Source organism: Canis lupus, chromosome 36, assembly GCF_048164855.1.
Source record: "Canis lupus baileyi chromosome 36, mCanLup2.hap1, whole genome shotgun sequence".
NCBI lineage: Eukaryota > Metazoa > Chordata > Mammalia > Carnivora > Canidae > Canis > Canis lupus.
The window spans coordinates 19,615,648-19,631,691 of record NC_132873.1 but is presented as its reverse complement, the minus strand read 5'-3'; the positions used below and the strand labels follow the sequence as shown (position 1 = coordinate 19,631,691).

The 16,044-nt window shown below is 41.3% G+C and overlaps 1 protein-coding gene and 2 non-coding genes across 8 annotated transcripts in view; all 3 read left to right on the top strand.

The window, feature by feature from the left end:
- Positions 1 to 4,606: 4,606 nt before the first annotated feature.
- The window catches only part of NOP58 (NOP58 ribonucleoprotein), a 31,779-nt gene continuing 20,341 nt past the window's right edge, over positions 4,607 to 16,044 (top strand). For 2 of the 6 annotated variants that reach the window (XM_072813289.1, XM_072813290.1), the window contains exons 1-3: positions 4,607 to 4,884; positions 13,200 to 13,276; positions 14,740 to 14,792. In XM_072813289.1, coding sequence (XP_072669390.1) covers positions 4,840 to 4,884; positions 13,200 to 13,276; positions 14,740 to 14,792 — 175 coding nt within the window. In that variant the 5' untranslated portion in view covers positions 4,607 to 4,839. Of the gene's footprint in view, positions 4,885 to 13,193; positions 13,277 to 14,739; positions 14,793 to 14,934; positions 15,116 to 16,044 lie in introns of those variants that run through there. The other 4 variants (XM_072813295.1, XM_072813292.1, XM_072813294.1 and 1 more) reach the window with 4 other exon arrangements.
- LOC140625936 (small nucleolar RNA SNORD70) lies at positions 14,020 to 14,108 on the top strand. Its single transcript, XR_012025200.1, has one exon. It is a non-coding gene; the product is annotated as a small nucleolar RNA SNORD70 (small nucleolar RNA).
- Positions 14,892 to 14,977, top strand: LOC140625937 (small nucleolar RNA SNORD70). Its single transcript, XR_012025201.1, has one exon. It is a non-coding gene; the product is annotated as a small nucleolar RNA SNORD70 (small nucleolar RNA).

Below are 16,044 nucleotides of genomic sequence, written 5' to 3'. Positions count from 1 at the left end.
AATAAAATCTTAAAAAAAAAAAAGATTTTCACTTGGGGCACCTGGCTGGTTCAGTCAGTACAGCAGGTGACTACAGCATGTGACTCCTAATTTCGGGGTGGTGAGTTCAAGCCCCACTTTCAGTGTAGAGATTACTTAAAAATAAAAAAATATTTTTAAAAGATTTTATTTATTTATTCATGGGAGACACACACACAGAGAGGCAGAAACATAGGCAGAGGGAGAAGCAGATTCCCTGCGGGGAGCCCAATGTGGGACTGGATCTCAGGTCTCCAGGATCACGCCCTGAGTCGAAGGCAGATGCTAAACCACTGAGCCACCCAGGCGTTCAAAAATAAAATATATAAAAGAAAGAAAATATTGGGATGGTTGGGTGGTTCAGTGGTTGAGCATCTGCCTTCGGCTCAGGGTACGACACTGGGGTCCTGGGATCAAATCCTACATCGGGCTCCCCGCAGGGAATCTGCTTCTCCCTCTGCCTATGTCTCTGCCTCTCTCTGTGTGTGTCTCTCATGAATAAATATATAAAATCTTAAAAAAAAGAAAAGATTTTCCTTCAGGTACAGTCCTAAGGTACTCATCTGATGGCAAGAAGTCCTCAGAAAATGCCAGACTGGAGAGAGCAACAATAGGATCATGAAAGGAAATCATCCTGTATACAGTTGCATGAGCCAGACTGAGTAGGAAAGCATGGTTGTTTAGAAAATATGGCTGAGATGTCAGCCTGTTTCCAACCCATGTCCTAACTGCCTCTCTTTCCTCCAAGTACCCACAGTCTCTGGAAGGAGAGGACTTTGTCAAAAAGAAAAACGTCTCCCAAAAGAACAGGTTAAGAAGCACAAAAGCTGCTTGCCTACTACGTGGAGAAGAACAAGAATCCCTGAAGGTGGTGTCATACAGAAAATGGGCAGTGGTATGGGCAGGACCTGTGTTCATTAAGGGGCAGCAGTCAACAACAGAAAGAGGGCACCACTAGCAGACACCAGAGCAAGAGAATGCAGAGCGACAGGTGGCAGCTCAGCAATTCTGCGATAGAGACAATCTCTATGGCTCATCCTCTGGGGATTCCTAAAGGAATCCATAAAGGAGGTTGTGTGATCTTGGCTTAACTTCTTTGAAAAGGCAAATTAAAGTAATAATAAGAGTACCTATTGCCTAAGTTTGTTGTGATAATTACATCGTATGATGAGCACTGAAAACAAATATTGTTACATCGATAAAAACCTTAATTTTAAATGGGGTTATTTATTAGTCACTCCAATACTGCCATACTGGTCATATTAGTCATACTGCTCTGAGAACATACCAGGCACAATCCTGCTTTGGTATCTTTGAGTAAACTGTTCTCTTTGCCTGAAATACCTTTCCTCTAGATATCATGAGAGCTGGCTACCTGAAGTCGCTTACTCAAATGTCACCTCAATGAGGCCTTTCTTGACCAACCAGGAATTTCTTATTCTCCTATTCTGCTTTATTTTTCTCTGTAGCATTGAGTACTCTCTAATATACTGGGTATTTATTTTATTTCCCCTTATTAGAATATAAGTTCAATGAAGTATGGAGATTAAAAAAATGAAGTATGGAGGTTTTTCCATGTTTTGTTCATCGGTATGTCCTTAGTGCCTGTAAGAATGCCTGACAGAGGGGTGCCTGGGTGGCTCAGTCGGTTAAGCGTCTACCTTTGGTTCAGGTCACGATCAAGGGGTCTTGGGATTGAGCTCTGCACTGGGCTCCCCACTCAGTGGGTAATCTGCTTCTCCCTCTGCCCTTCTCCCCCCTACTTCCTGCTTGTGCTCTCTGCTCTCTCTCAAATAAATAAGTTAAATATTTTTATTTTTTAAAGATTATATCTATTTATTCATGAGAGACACAGAGAGGGGCAGAGACACAGGCAGAGGAAGGAGAAGCAGGCTCCATGCAGGAGCCAAATGTGGGACTCGATCCTGGAACCCTAGGATCACATCCTGAGCCAAAGGCAGATGCTCAACCACTGAGCCACCCAGGTGTCCCTAAATAAAAATTTTTAAAAATTAAAAAAAATGCCTGACAGAGTAAACACTCATATTTGTTGACTACATAAAAGATGTTCACTACTTGAACGACATGAAAGATCCAAAACATTTCCATCTGTTTATTACAGGCACATGGGGATCTCTGAACACAAGGATACCTTTCCTAATATCAGTTGGTCCCAAAAAGTACAAGGAGCCTCCATTAGCACCCTCAAATAATTTAATTCCATTATTCATTCAAATCGTTCATTTACTCATCACTATTCATATTTATGGAATCCCTACATAACGTGCCAGATACTAGCTTGGTACTGGGCCTCCAGCAGTGAACTTCCATGGAGCTTATATTCTAGCTAGGTCAGGCATGGGGCTAGAGGGTGGGGAGAGAACAAAATAACGATGTTTCTTTGTCATTCCACCATGTTAAGTCACTACTAAAGTTATAAACCCTTCTTCTGGGTTATCTATACTCTACCATAGTCTCCTCCTCATACTTCTTTGTACTATCTCCCCTTGACCTAGTACTTTGTTTAATGAAGTATTGAATTTCTTATTTTTCTCTTGCAACAGGGAATTTTCAGACAATTACTGTATTTGGACAAGATCCAAATCCAGAGTCATCTCTGAACCCCTGACTAATGCATCACTGAGCTGATTATATAAATGGCAATGTGCAAAGACAACTTCTTGGAGAAGCCACAGTAAAGAGGTTTCTCATTGAATAAGTGGTTTCGTTTCTCTTTGAGTAAAGCATGGAGGCTTTACATGCAGGGAAAATAATTTTACTTCCTGCAAACATTCATTCATTACATTGTTAAGAATTACTTAATGAGGGGCACCTGGGTGGCTCAGTTGGTTAAGCACCCAACTCTTGATTTTGGCTCAGGTCATGATCTCAGGTTCCTGAGAGCTCCACCACATCAGACTCCAGGGCTCTGTGCCTCCTGCTTGAGACTCTTTCTCTCTCTGCCTCTCTCTCTCCCTGCACACAAGAGTGTACATGCACTCCCATTCTCTCAAAATAAATTAAGTCTTTAAAAAAATTTAATGAGATCCTATTTCATGATCAGCACATGATGCCCTATACAGATACAATTAAGTGTAAGATACAGAATGCACTTTCTAGCAGATGGCACTTCAGTTAAGAAAACTAGACAGAGGCACCTGCCTGGCTCAGTGGATTTAACATGTGACTTTTGATTCTGGAGTTGTAGGCTTGAGCCCCACCTTGGATGTAGAGATTATTTAAAAAAAAATAAAATTAAAAAATAAAACTAGATCCAAAAAAAGATATATATTATGAAATGATATAATACCACTAACAGACCCAGTGCTTCTACTTCACCCACTCTTCCTTTCCCAATCAAGCCATTTTGGTTTCTTTTTTTTTTTTTTTTAAGATTTCTATTTATTCATTCATGAGAGACGAGAGAGAGAGAGAGAGAGAGAGAGAGAGAGAGAGAGAGAAGCAGGCTCCATGCAGGGAGCCCGATGTGGGACCCGATCCTCGGTCTCCAGGATCGCGCCCTGGGCTGAAGGCGGCGCTAAACGGCTGAGCCACCCGGGCTGCCCCATTTTGGTTTCTCTTGCCTCCCTGACCACACTGAATCTTATGGGTATAGTCAACCATGCTCGTGTCTGTACCCTAGATTCCCCAATCCCTTGATTCCCCTCCCCCCTCATCTTTTCTGCTATTCAGTCCAGGATTTTCATTCCTCTTGATTCTAGGTTGCAGAGCCGTTTGGAGGAGGAAAAAAAAAAAGAAAAAATCAAGTTACTTAGTGTTCCAAAACTTTCCGCAAATTGCAACCTAATGTTTACAGCCATCGGCATATAAGGCCTGGAACGTGAGGAAGGAAATTTCACTCCTAAAAAAAGTCAGACTTGTGGACTAACAGAGGTTTTTAAATCCGTCACTCAAACTGAAAGGTCCCAGAAAAGCAACTTCCGCTAAGTCTAAATGCCTATACCCTGGAATCACTGTAACAAAAAACGGGAGAGGTCTGGGCAGCCCGGGTGGCCCAGAGGTTTAGCCCAGGGCGTGACCCCGGAGACCCGGGGGTCGAGTCCCGCGTCGGGCTCCCTGCACCGAGCCTGCTCCTCTGCCTATGTCTCTGCCTCTCTGTGTCTCATGAATAAATAAATAAAATCTTAAAAAAACAAAACAAAACAAAACGGGAGAGGTCTGCATATACGTGAAAGACACCTGTGCTAAGAATCAGTTCGGCCGGGCGTGCTCGCGTAGACCGGGACGGTCCCGCGGCCGCCCGAGAGCCTCGCTTCAAGGCAGCGCTCTCCAGGTGTTAAGCGGCTGGCATTTCCCAATTCCAGACGCCTGGGGCAAACGGACGGAGACGGCTCCGCATTTCTCTCAAGATAAAATATATCACCTATAGGAACTTCAAAAATAGTAAAAAGCGACCTTCTTCCCTATTGGGTTTCAGCGCAGCTCACCGCTTAAAATCTCGCTTTAGTCCAAAGAAATCTCGCGACACTTTCTTTCTCTTTCTCGCTCTTTTTTTTCCCCTCCCCTCTCCCCCTCCCATCAGCCACCCGGTTGGCGGGAACATACCGGAAGCGACGGCATGCTGCCTGTCGGAAGTGACGTCAGATCCCAGGAGCCTTGGAGAAGGAGAAGCGCGTTGAAACATTCTACACACAGTCGGTTGGAACGGTCAGGCAACGTGGTCCGGTTCTGCGAGCAGGCGCGCGCGTTTGTGCCTGGCCTGCTGCGGCCTTGCAGGCCTTTGGGGGCCGCAAGTTTGGTTTCTTTTCACGGGTGTAAGAGCACGCGGCGGGCCGCGCAGTGCCCTGACCCGGCCTCAGCATGCTGGTGCTGTTTGAGACGTCCGTGGGCTACGCCATCTTTAAGGTAAGTTGCAGATTGAACCGTTGGAGAGGCGAGGCTGGTGTTGGGCAGGCGAGGACGGGGAGAGACGTAAGGGGAGGGCGACAGTGCTCGGGATCCTGCGGGAGCCGTTTGTGTCCCCCTGCTCTAAAGTCAGGGGAAGGCTGTGGGCCTGGGAGACGCGTGTTCCGGTGAACACGTGGCCGCGCCAGGTTCTGTTGAGAGGATTCGGCCGGCGAGAGAGGAGGGCAGGGGTCTTACCGATTTCACAGGTAAAGGTAAGGAACTTGAGGTTTATTCTGAGTGGTTTTAAGAACCGATTGAAAGGTTTTAAGGAGAGGAACGACCTGATCTAAAGTCTTTTAATGAAGTTGCTTTCCCGCGTGGAGAATATATGTTACAAGAAGCCAGAAAGGAACCAGGTATGTTTTTTGCCTTAATCTAGGTAAGATGAAAGTGCTTGGATTCAGGTTAGTATGTCGAGAAGCAAATGCCAGGGGAAATTTAGAAGGTAGAACTGGTGGCATTGGGCCGATGAAGACTGTGGGTTTGGGATTAAGTGGGTACGCGATGGTGGAGAAGAGAAGAAAAACGGGAGTGTTTTTTTGTTTTGTTTTGTTTTGTTTTGTCTTGTTTTTTTCCGGGCGGGGGTTGGGGGAGCAGATACTGAAAAGGTCCAATGTTGCTGTGAAACGTGGAGCGTCTGTGAGATGTGGAAGTGCCCTCCTCATTTTAAGTTTAAGACCTAAGGGAGAAATCTATGCCTGTGGTCATCAGTTTGAGATTTGTCTTAATAGGGAAAATCTGAAATTTAAAGATTATCAGCACGGAGCTGGTTAAACAATGGGACTTTCTTGAGATGTTCCAAAGTTGAGGTAAACTGAATGCTATCCATGCCATGCAGTCTTCTGACCTCTACAAATGTAGGAACAAAACCCAGAATTTTCGTATATGTGCTGATATTAGGGTAAAAATGCTGGGTAACGTGTATAGTACGGTTATGTATGTGCCATGAGTGCAGAAAATCTGGAATCAGCATTCCAAAGTGTTGATTTCGAGGAGCTTTTGACCTTTTTTTTTTTAGATTTTTTTTCAGACATTGAAAATACAGTTCCATTTGCACTTGTTAATGTTAATATTAAGTGATAAAGTCATAAAAGCCAAAAGCTGGTTTTGCTTATTTTTTTCTCATTGGGGTTGTCTGCAATTGGGGAGTAGTAGAAATTTTAAGGGACTGTAAAAGGCTTTAGATCTTCGGAGTGTGTCTGTTTTACTTTTAAAGATTTTATTTATTTATTCATGAGAGGCAGAGACACAGGCAGAGGGAGAAGCAGGCTCCGTGCAGGGAGCCCAATATGGGGCTCAATCCTGGATCTCCAGGACCATACCCGGAGCCGGAGGCAGCAGCTCAACCTCTGAGCCACCCAGGTGTCCCATCTTTTTCTAAATTGTTAAGTAGAATTTTGCACATGCCCCCAAATTTTCTTAGCTAACATGGTCTATCATATTTTGAATTACTGTATATGGTTGAATTTCAGGTAAATAGATGTTAGGTATACTGCTCTGCACTAAGAGGGAGGCGCAACTGCACAGTCCACTGGTTGCCTCTGATGGTGGGAGGGAATTGGCTTAGCAGTTGTCTGGTTTCTAGGCCTAGGTCATAAAATATTCATTTCTCTTGATGAATTACTTATTTCTTTTAATGAAGAGTATTCTCCATAAAAATAAGTCAGGTATTCTGTCGGTTTTTTAACGCTATTCATTTGCAAATTACTGTTCACATTATTAAATTGTGGTTTATGGTTTATGTAGCATAATGGAGAAGTAACTAAAGGACTAAATATATGGAAATAATGATTCAGTTCCAAATATTTCAATTCATAGCCATTATTGTTAGTAAAGTAGACATAGAGTATGTTCTGGAATTGGTAGTGGTTGCACAATTGTGAAAATATACTAAAAAGTAAGTTGTACACTTTATTTTTTTTTAAATTTTTATTTATTTATGATAGTCACACAGACAGAGAGAGAGAGAGGCAGAGACATAGGCAGAGGGAGAAGCAGGCTCCATGCACCGGGAGCCCGACGTGGGATTTGATCCCGGGTCTCCAGGATCGCGCCCTGGGCCAAAGGCAGGCGCCAAACCGCTGCGCCACCCAGGGATCCCTGTAAAAGAATTATTGAATGTTAACAAGGTTATATATGAATCCAAAGACAATACTAAAGGAACTATTTCCATTTTTAGAATATTGTAAAAACTCAACCTGTGTGCCTTGTGTCATGTGGCATACATAGTAAGACTAAAGGCATGTCTTTTATTACTTATCCCAGGCCTTCTGTAGCTGTGCTACCCAATATGATTGCCACTACCCACGTACAACTATTTAGCATTTGAAATTTGGTTGGTAAAGCTCTGGAAACGAATTCTTAGTTTTAATTCATTTAAATTTTAATAGTTACAGTGTGTAGTGCAGCTGCGCAGTGTAGTGTTGTGTTCATTTCCTTAGGGCCTGGAGGAAGAGATTTTTTTTGTGTATACCAGAGTTTCTATATTGATTACTGAGCAGTATGTTTTTCCAGCTTCATTTATTGGGTATCTTACATACTGTATAACTCACCTATTGTAAATACAGTTTGATACATTTTAGTAAAATTTATACAACTGTGCAAGTTGCAATCCAGTTTTAGAATACCTTCAAAAGTTACCTTTTGGCTATTTGCAGGTTAGTCAGACCCAGTTATATAGGCAGCCACTGTCTGTATTATTTTGTCATTTCTAGAAATTTCATGTAAATGGAGTAATACATTTTTTTGTGTCTGGCTTTTTTCACTTGGCATGCTTTTGAAGCTAACCTACATTGTGTGTATCAATTTGTTCCTTTTTGAATAATTCACATTTGAGGGACACCTGGGTGGCTCTGGTTTAGGGGGTGATCCCAGGGTCCTGGATCGAGTCCCATATCAGGGACTCCCTCTGCCTGTGTCTCTGCCTCTCTCTCCGTGTCTCTCATGAATAAATAAAATAAATAAAATATTAAAAAAAAAATAATTCACATTTGAAACTATTGAAAATCATCCTGTAAAACAACTCACAAGTTTCATGAAACAGTATTTACCCATTTTGTTTGTGGAGTAAAACTAAAAAAAGGTAGCGTGGAATGCTTAAATAAAACAGAGAATCTCAAAGTAACCAAGTGAAAATTAGGGACAGTCACTTCTGTCTTTGTTTTTTAAAGATTTTATTTACTCATGAGAGACAGAGAGGCAGAGGGAGAAGGCAGCCCCCCACCCCCACCCCCTGAGCCTGAGGCGCCACTCAATCCCCGAGTCCGGGATAACAACCTGAGCTGAAGGCAGATGCTCAACCACTGAGCCACCCAACTTCCCCAGGACAGTCACTTTTGATGTAGTGTGCACTTTCTTGTTTATAAATTTCATGCCTGTCTGGAATAAAGGAGAATATTCTAGGACTATCAGGCATGTCGTGGGATGCATTTATGTTAGTGTTTTACTCTTTAATGTAAAAAATTTCAAAGACAAGTGGAAGATTATAAAGAACCTCCATGTACACCATCATTCAACTTCAGCAGGCCCATATTGTGGGCCATCTCTCTCCCACTCCCCTTCCCACATTGTTTTGAAGCAAATTCTGCATAATAAGTAGGTGTCGTGAGCATGCTAAGAAGGTGCACACACAACTTGTGTCTTTCCACAATGTCAGCTTTTATCCCCCCACAATGTCAGCTTTATTCTGTTTCAAAGCAAGGTTAATATAATTGTAACGCAGGATTCCAAACTGACATTTCACTACCTGTTTAACTTTGCTTCTTACACATCACAGAGAGCTAAGCACAAGACCCTTTAACACAACAAACGAGATAGAACAAGAACAAAGGTGATAGAAAATTAATGCAGTCTTCAGTTGCACAGGTGAAATTGGGCCTGGGTCTGTTCAGGGTCAGCTCATGGTACTAGTTGATTATTATGTTCAGAGGTCGGTTGAGGTAGCTACGGTGGCAGCTGCCTTTTTGATGTGGTCAGATGTAAAACGGTTGGCTTTACGAAGGTCTTGACAGTTTGCTGCAAAAATCTTTCATTTTATTTATTTATTTTTTAATTTTTTAAATTTATTTATGATAGTCACACACACACAGAGAGAGGCAGAGACACAGGCAGAGGGAGAAGCAGGCTCCATGCACCGGGAGCCCGATGTGGGGTTTGATCCCGGGTCTCCAGGATCGCGCCCTAGGCCAAAGGCAGGCGCTAAAACCGCTGCGCCACCCAGGAATCCCAAAATCTTTCATTTTAAAAGAGATTTAAAGGACGCCAGGTGGCTCAGCAGTTGAGCGGCTGCCTTCGGTCCAGGGTGTGGTCCTGGAGTCCTGGGATTGAGTGTCACATTGAGCTCTCTGCAGGAGCCTGCCTCTCACTCTGCCTGTGTCTCTGCCTCTCTCTCTCTGTGTCTCTCATGAAGAAATAAATAAAGTCTTTAAAACTAGCATACCATAATGGTAAAGATTTTATTTTTATCTTTTTAAATTTATTTATTTATTTATTTATTTATTTATTTATTTATTTATTTATTTATTTATTTATTTATGATAGTCACAGAGAGAGGCAGAGACACAGGCAGAGGGAGAAGCAGGCTCCATGCACCGGGAGCCCGATGTGGGATTCGATCCCGGGTCTCCAGGATGGCGCCCTGGGCCAAAGGCAGGTGCTAAACTGTGCCACCCAGGGATCCCTGGTAAAGATTTTATTTTATTTTTTTTAATTTTTATTTATTTATGATAGTCACACACAGAAAGAGAGAGAGAGAGGCAGAGACATAGGCAGAGGGAGAAGCAGGCTCCACGCACCGGGAGCCGGACGTGTGATTTGATCCCGGGTCCCCAGGATCGCGCCCTGGGCCAAAGGCAGGCGCTAAACCTCTGCGCCACCCAGGGATCCCCCTGGTAAAGATTTTAATGGCAATAACTCTATCCTCTCTATTTGGAAGTGGAAATAATTCCATCTTGATCTAAAATGGTAAAACTTGAGATGGACTTCATACAAATGTTTTTAGATTTCTCTGTGTGAAAATAATGCCTAAAATTTAAGGTGTATTTTTAAGGAAATATAGAAGTTATTTCTAATTTTATTTTATTCAGACTATCTTAATTAGTAATGTTCTCTTCAATATGTGACAGCACAATTGGGAACATAGAATAGCAGGGTTTTATTTGCCATAACAGTCTTTGGAGTACCTTTGAGTGGTCATGAATGTTTTCATCATATTTCCTTTGTTACTTTAAAAATGTTGATAATATTTCTTGAATATACCGATTGTAACCCAAATGTTATCTTCAAATATACTTGCTTTTCTACCAGGAAAAAATGTAAATTTTACTCATGAGTCATGTCCTCTGTTTGATACATATCCTCTCAATAGTTCCTGAACTTTGGGTATGGCTAGTCACATTATCTGAACAAACTATTTCCAAAAGTCAGGACTATTTTATAAACCTCCTTTATCAGAAAATACCTGAATTAATGTTTCAGTGCATTTATGAGATTTATTGGAATATCTTCTAATCCTAAAGTTCTTATAATAGGCAGAATAAACTGTTAGAGGCTTGTAATTTTTTGTAGGTGTGTAAAGATTTTTTTAGTAAACTCCACACCCAACATGGAGCTTGAATTTACAGCCCCGAGATCGAGTCTCATACTCCTATCAACTGAGCCAGCCAGGTGCCTCAGCTTGTAGTGTTGTTTTTTGTTGTTGTTGTTGTTTATAAAGATTTTATTTATATATTCATTCATGAGAGACACAGAAAGAGAGGCAGAGGGAGAAGCAGGCTCCATGCAGGGAGCCTGACGTGGGACTCCATCCTGGGTCCACAGGATCAGGCCCTGGGCTGAAGGCAGTACTAAACCACTGAGCCACCCCGGGCTGCCCCGTTTTTTTTTTAAGAATTCATTCATTCATTCATTCATGAGAAACACAGAGAGAGGAGAGACAGAGACAGACACAGACACAGGCAGAGGGAGAAGCAGGCTCCCTGCAAGGAGCCCGATGTGGGACTCGATCCTGAAACCCTGGGATCACGCCCTGAGCCAAAGGCAGATGCTCAACCACTGAGCCACCCAGGTGTCCCCAGCTTATAGTTTTTTAGTATAAAACACTGTGCTTTGGGATCATTTACAGCTCTTACTTTGGTTTGTAAGTTTTTCAGTTGTTTATTTTGACCAAGTTTTCAAGTTCTGTAAATATATCAATTCAGCTGTGTGATTAAATTTAAACACAAAAAATCCTAAAAATCATCTTGCTACACTTGTCTGACAAAAATTAAGTGCAATTTGCAGTGTTGTATTATGTTTTACCACAAAAATACATATCTGAGTGTAACTGGGCAATAAATTGTACTGTGTAAATATTGTGATGATACGGATTTGATGAAATGTTTATTAGTATAGTTTTAAAATTACCAGCTGGGTCTTTCCCCCCATAAGAAGACATACATAATATTTGTATGCACTTTATTTCACTAAATGTAATAGACTGTTATTTTACACGTTAATTAAATCAATTGTAAGGCATCTCAAGTTCAAGGATGTTAAAAATGAGGGAAATGCATTTTAGGCTTGATTCTACCCTATGTTATACTTGGGCACTTGACCTACTACACTGAGTATTGAAGAAAGTATAGGGAAATAAGTTTTATTGACTATTTAGGTGAAACTAACAGGCTCTCTTGAAGGCAAATTGTTAGCATGTCTCGTGTAAAGTAATGCATTTCCTATGTGATCAATTAACTCTACTTCCAGTAAGTTATGTCCTATAGAAATATAACATATAGGGATCCCTGGGTGGCGCAGCGGTTTGGCGCCTGCCTTTGGCCCAGGGCGCGATCCTGGAGACCTGGGATCGAATCCCACATCGGGCTCCCGGTGCTTGGAGCCTGCTTCTCCCTCTGCCTGTGTCTCTGCCTCTCTCTTTCTCTCCGTGTGACTATCATGAATAAATAAATTTAAAAAAAAAAAAAAAAAGAAATATAACATATATACATACACATCTGATTTTGAAGGAGAATAAGGAAAGATGTTTAGAGTAGAAAAACCCTAAACGTCTATAAGGGCATAAAATGATGGTATATTCATACAATGCAATTCTAGGTTGTTAAGACCTAGAATTGAGTCCATGTTATGCTAAATGGTATAGTGTGATTCCTAAAAGTATGCATAAATAAAATGTTAAGACTGTCAAAAAGCCTTGAAGAATATATATTACCTAAATGTGGACTGTTTAATGGATTTTTTTTTAAGATTTTATTTATTTATTCATGAGACACACAGAGAGAAGCAGAGACATAGGCAGAGGGAGAAGCAGGCTCCATGCAGGGAGCCCGACGTGGGACTCGATCCCGGGTCTCCAGCATCGCGCCCTGGGCTGAAGGCAGCGCTAAACAGCTGAGCCACCTGGGCTGCCCCTGTTTCATGGATTTAAAGAGCCCCCCCCCCTTTTTTTCTTTGCATGATAAGTTTTAACAGGATATGTCTTAAAATTGATGGTATCTTGGTTTTAGAATCCATAATACATCCACCTTAGGATAATTGTATCAGTAAATAAAACTTATTCCTTATTCTTGAAAATAGGCAAATAAAGTCTTTTGATGTTTAATAAATATATGCTTTGTGAAGGGGTTAGTATCTCCTTCAAAGTAGGAAGTTTTCAACAAAGACTTCAACTTAATTCCATCCAGGGACGCCCCAGTGGCTTGTTGCCTCTGCCTTTGGCTCAAGGCGTGATCCTGGAGACCCCGGAGTCCCCGGATCGAGTCCCACATTGGGCTCCCTGCATGGAGCCTGCTTCTCTCTCTGCCTGTATCTCTGCCTCTCTCTCTCTCTCTCTCTCTCTCATAAAAAAAAAAATAAAATCTTTTTTTTTTTTTTTTAAGCATTTTATTTTATTTATTCATGAGAGACAGAGAGAGAGAGAGAGAGGAAAAGCAGAGACATAGGCAGAGGGAGAAGCAGACTCCATGCAGGGAGCCTGATGTGGGACTCGATCCGGATCTCCAGGATTAGGCCCTGGGCTGAAGGCAGCGCTAAACCGCTGAGCCACCAGGGCTGCCCAGTAAATAAAATCTTTAAAAAAAAAATCCATCCAGTTATTAAATGGACTTCTTGAGCTACTAATTTGACCAAAACTGTATGGTAAGAAAACTGATTTGTTATCTCAATGACAAAAACAGCTTCCACCACTCTCATTTTACATATGCAATTGTACTTGAAGTGTGTAGTTAAATGTATGCCTAAGCTATGCCACTTAAATAAAATTATTTAAATATTTGTTACAGGTTTTGAATGAGAAGAAACTTCAAGAGGTTGATAGTTTGTGGAAAGAATTTGAAACTCCAGAGAAAGCAAATAAAATGTAAGCCACCTTGAAACAAAAAATTTAGCAGTTAATGTTTAGTTGGTGTTTGTTTTTGGTCGTGGTGTTTTTAAGATTTTATTTATTTTAGAGAGTAAATGGAGGGAGGAGCAGAGGGAGAAGGACAAGCAGCCTATGGTGAACAGTCTGACATGGGGCCTGATCCCAGGGCTCTTGAGATCATGTCGTGAGCCGAAGTCAGGGGTCAGATGCTTAATGTAGTGGGCCATCCAGGCGCCCCTGTTGTTTTAAGTAATGACTATACCCAATGTAGGGCTTGAACTCATGACCCCTAAGATCAAGAGTCACGTGTTCTACTCACTAAGCCAGCCAGGGGCCCCAAGTAGTGGAATTGTTGAATAAATTGTAGTATATCTATAGATATCTTACTGACTTGGGGAGAGGTCAGTGGCATACCGAGAAAACCATGCTTCAGAATGATATGTATAATGTGCTCCCATTTTTGCAGCGTTCTTATATATGTGTGCATTTATGGAAACCTAGGGAGAGATGAGCAAATGCCACTTCAGAAGGGTGGGGGTGGGAGGTGAGGCAGAGTAAGATGAAATTACTGCTTTTCCTACCATCTTTGCCTTGTTAAGTGTGTATTTAAGGGATCCACCAGGGTTTTATTCCCTGGCAAGTAAGAAAACTGGCCTTAAAACAATACTACTTTAGACAAAATAGAAGACTGGTTTTTCTTTATCAAGGGCTGTATGCTTCAATTGGCTGAGTTACCCTGATTCATTGTTGTCAATGATGTATTCTTGTTGGAACTGAATATAAATGATCTAACTCAAATATTCGTCACTACCACTGAGACAACAATGAGTTATGAATTAATCATATATATTTATTTCAATATAAAATGTTGCTTTGCACATACCTTTAATGGGGAGGAGGTATAAAATAAGGGTAACAAATTAGATTTGATGATAAGTTTTTTTTTTTAAGATTTTATTTATTCATGAGAGATACACAGAGAGAGGCAGAGACACAGGCAGAGGGAGAAGCAGGCTTCTCACAGGGAGCCCGATGTGGGACTTGATCCCAGACCCCCAGGATCACACCCTTGGCTGAAGACAGATGCTCAACCGCTGAGCCACCAGGCATCCTGATTTTAAGCCATTTCTTAATAGCATTTGTACTAGATGGACAAATCCTTGTTGTGAGATTCCTGACTCAAGAGGGACTCTTAATACCTTTTCTAGGGTCTCTTCTATTCTGTATAGTAAAAGGATCTGTGTCCAGCTTTAAACAGCAAGAGGTTATGTTGAAGCCATAACATTTAGAGAAACTGGTTGTTTTAAGAATAATTTATCTAACTTGGCACCCTGATACCCAGTGATGGGAAGCTTTATTTTATTGGTGTGTGCTTTGGAAACAATCCAAACCTGTTTCCTAAATAATATGGCTTTTGCACAATCAATATGCCCTCATAACTTTTCTTTTTTTCCTTCTAGAGTAAAGCTAAAACATTTTGAGAAATTTCAGGATACAGCAGAAGCATTAGCAGGTAAAGTGAAAGACTAGCTGTTTTGGTTTTGTGCTTAATCTTTTCAATTTATTATTCATATCAAAAGATTATTTGCTTCAGTTGCCTGAGTTAACCTTATTCAATGTTGTCAATGATGCATTCTTTTGGAATTGAATTTAAGTGATCTAACTCAAATTCGTCGCTACCACTGAGACAACATTGAGTTAGCTTTTTTTACCATAGGGCTTGTTTCCCCCCCCATGTGATGAGAGGTGAGAAGTGGTTAAATTGATCTCCCTGTGGAAACCAACAGCATAATGCTGAAGCACAATTCAGTAAAAGCTGTTCTACAAGGGACCAAGGTAATGTAGTCAAGTACACAGCTCTCTGATAATTTTAATCCAAGGGTAAAATTGAGAATAGCCAGGATTCACAACTGAAATAATAATAAAGCAGCTCTCCATGGGTATACGTTTTTAGTACAAAAGACCACAATATTAAAAGTTTTAGGAAACTAATAGATTTTTGTATGTGTGGGGTTTTTTGTTTGATTTTTTTGTTTTTAATGCAGAAACTACAGAGGCTTGAGTTAAGTATGAAGGGGGCATGAAGAATGGATGACCCCTATCCTTCAGCTAGTCCTCATGATGGGAGAACAGACAAAGCAATAGGGCTTATTAACTAGGCTTGGCTTTAGTAGGCAGTTGGTCTCAAGATTTTTTTTTTTTTTAAGATTTTATTTATTCATTCATGACAGAGACGGGGGGGGGGCGGGGGGGGCATAGGGAGGAGCAGTCTCTGTGCAGGGAGCCCAATGTGGGACTTGATCCCGATCCCGATGTGGGACTTGATCCCGGGTCTCCAGGATCACACCCTGGACTGAAGGTGGCGCTAAACCGCTAGGCCACCAGGGCTGCCCTCAAGATATTTTTTTAATGTTAGGGAAAACAGGAATACTAGATAAATTCAGCTCATAGATTTTTCAATCATTTAAGTTCCGTATATCAAATCAGCTAACTGCTTGGTGGTATAATTTGAAATTGTAGGACCATAAGGAAAAATATGGCATATAATTAGGCAAGAATATCACAGACACAAATAATTTTGTTCATCAGCCCCAAGAGAGGGGTATAATTCTCTTACTAAATTAGGAATCTATCTAAACATGCTAGAATATATATATGTGTGTGTGTATATATATTTTAAGATTTTATTCATGGGAGACACAGAGAAGCAGAGATAGGCAGAGGGAAAAGCAGACTCCTTGCAGGCAACCATTGGGATTTGATCC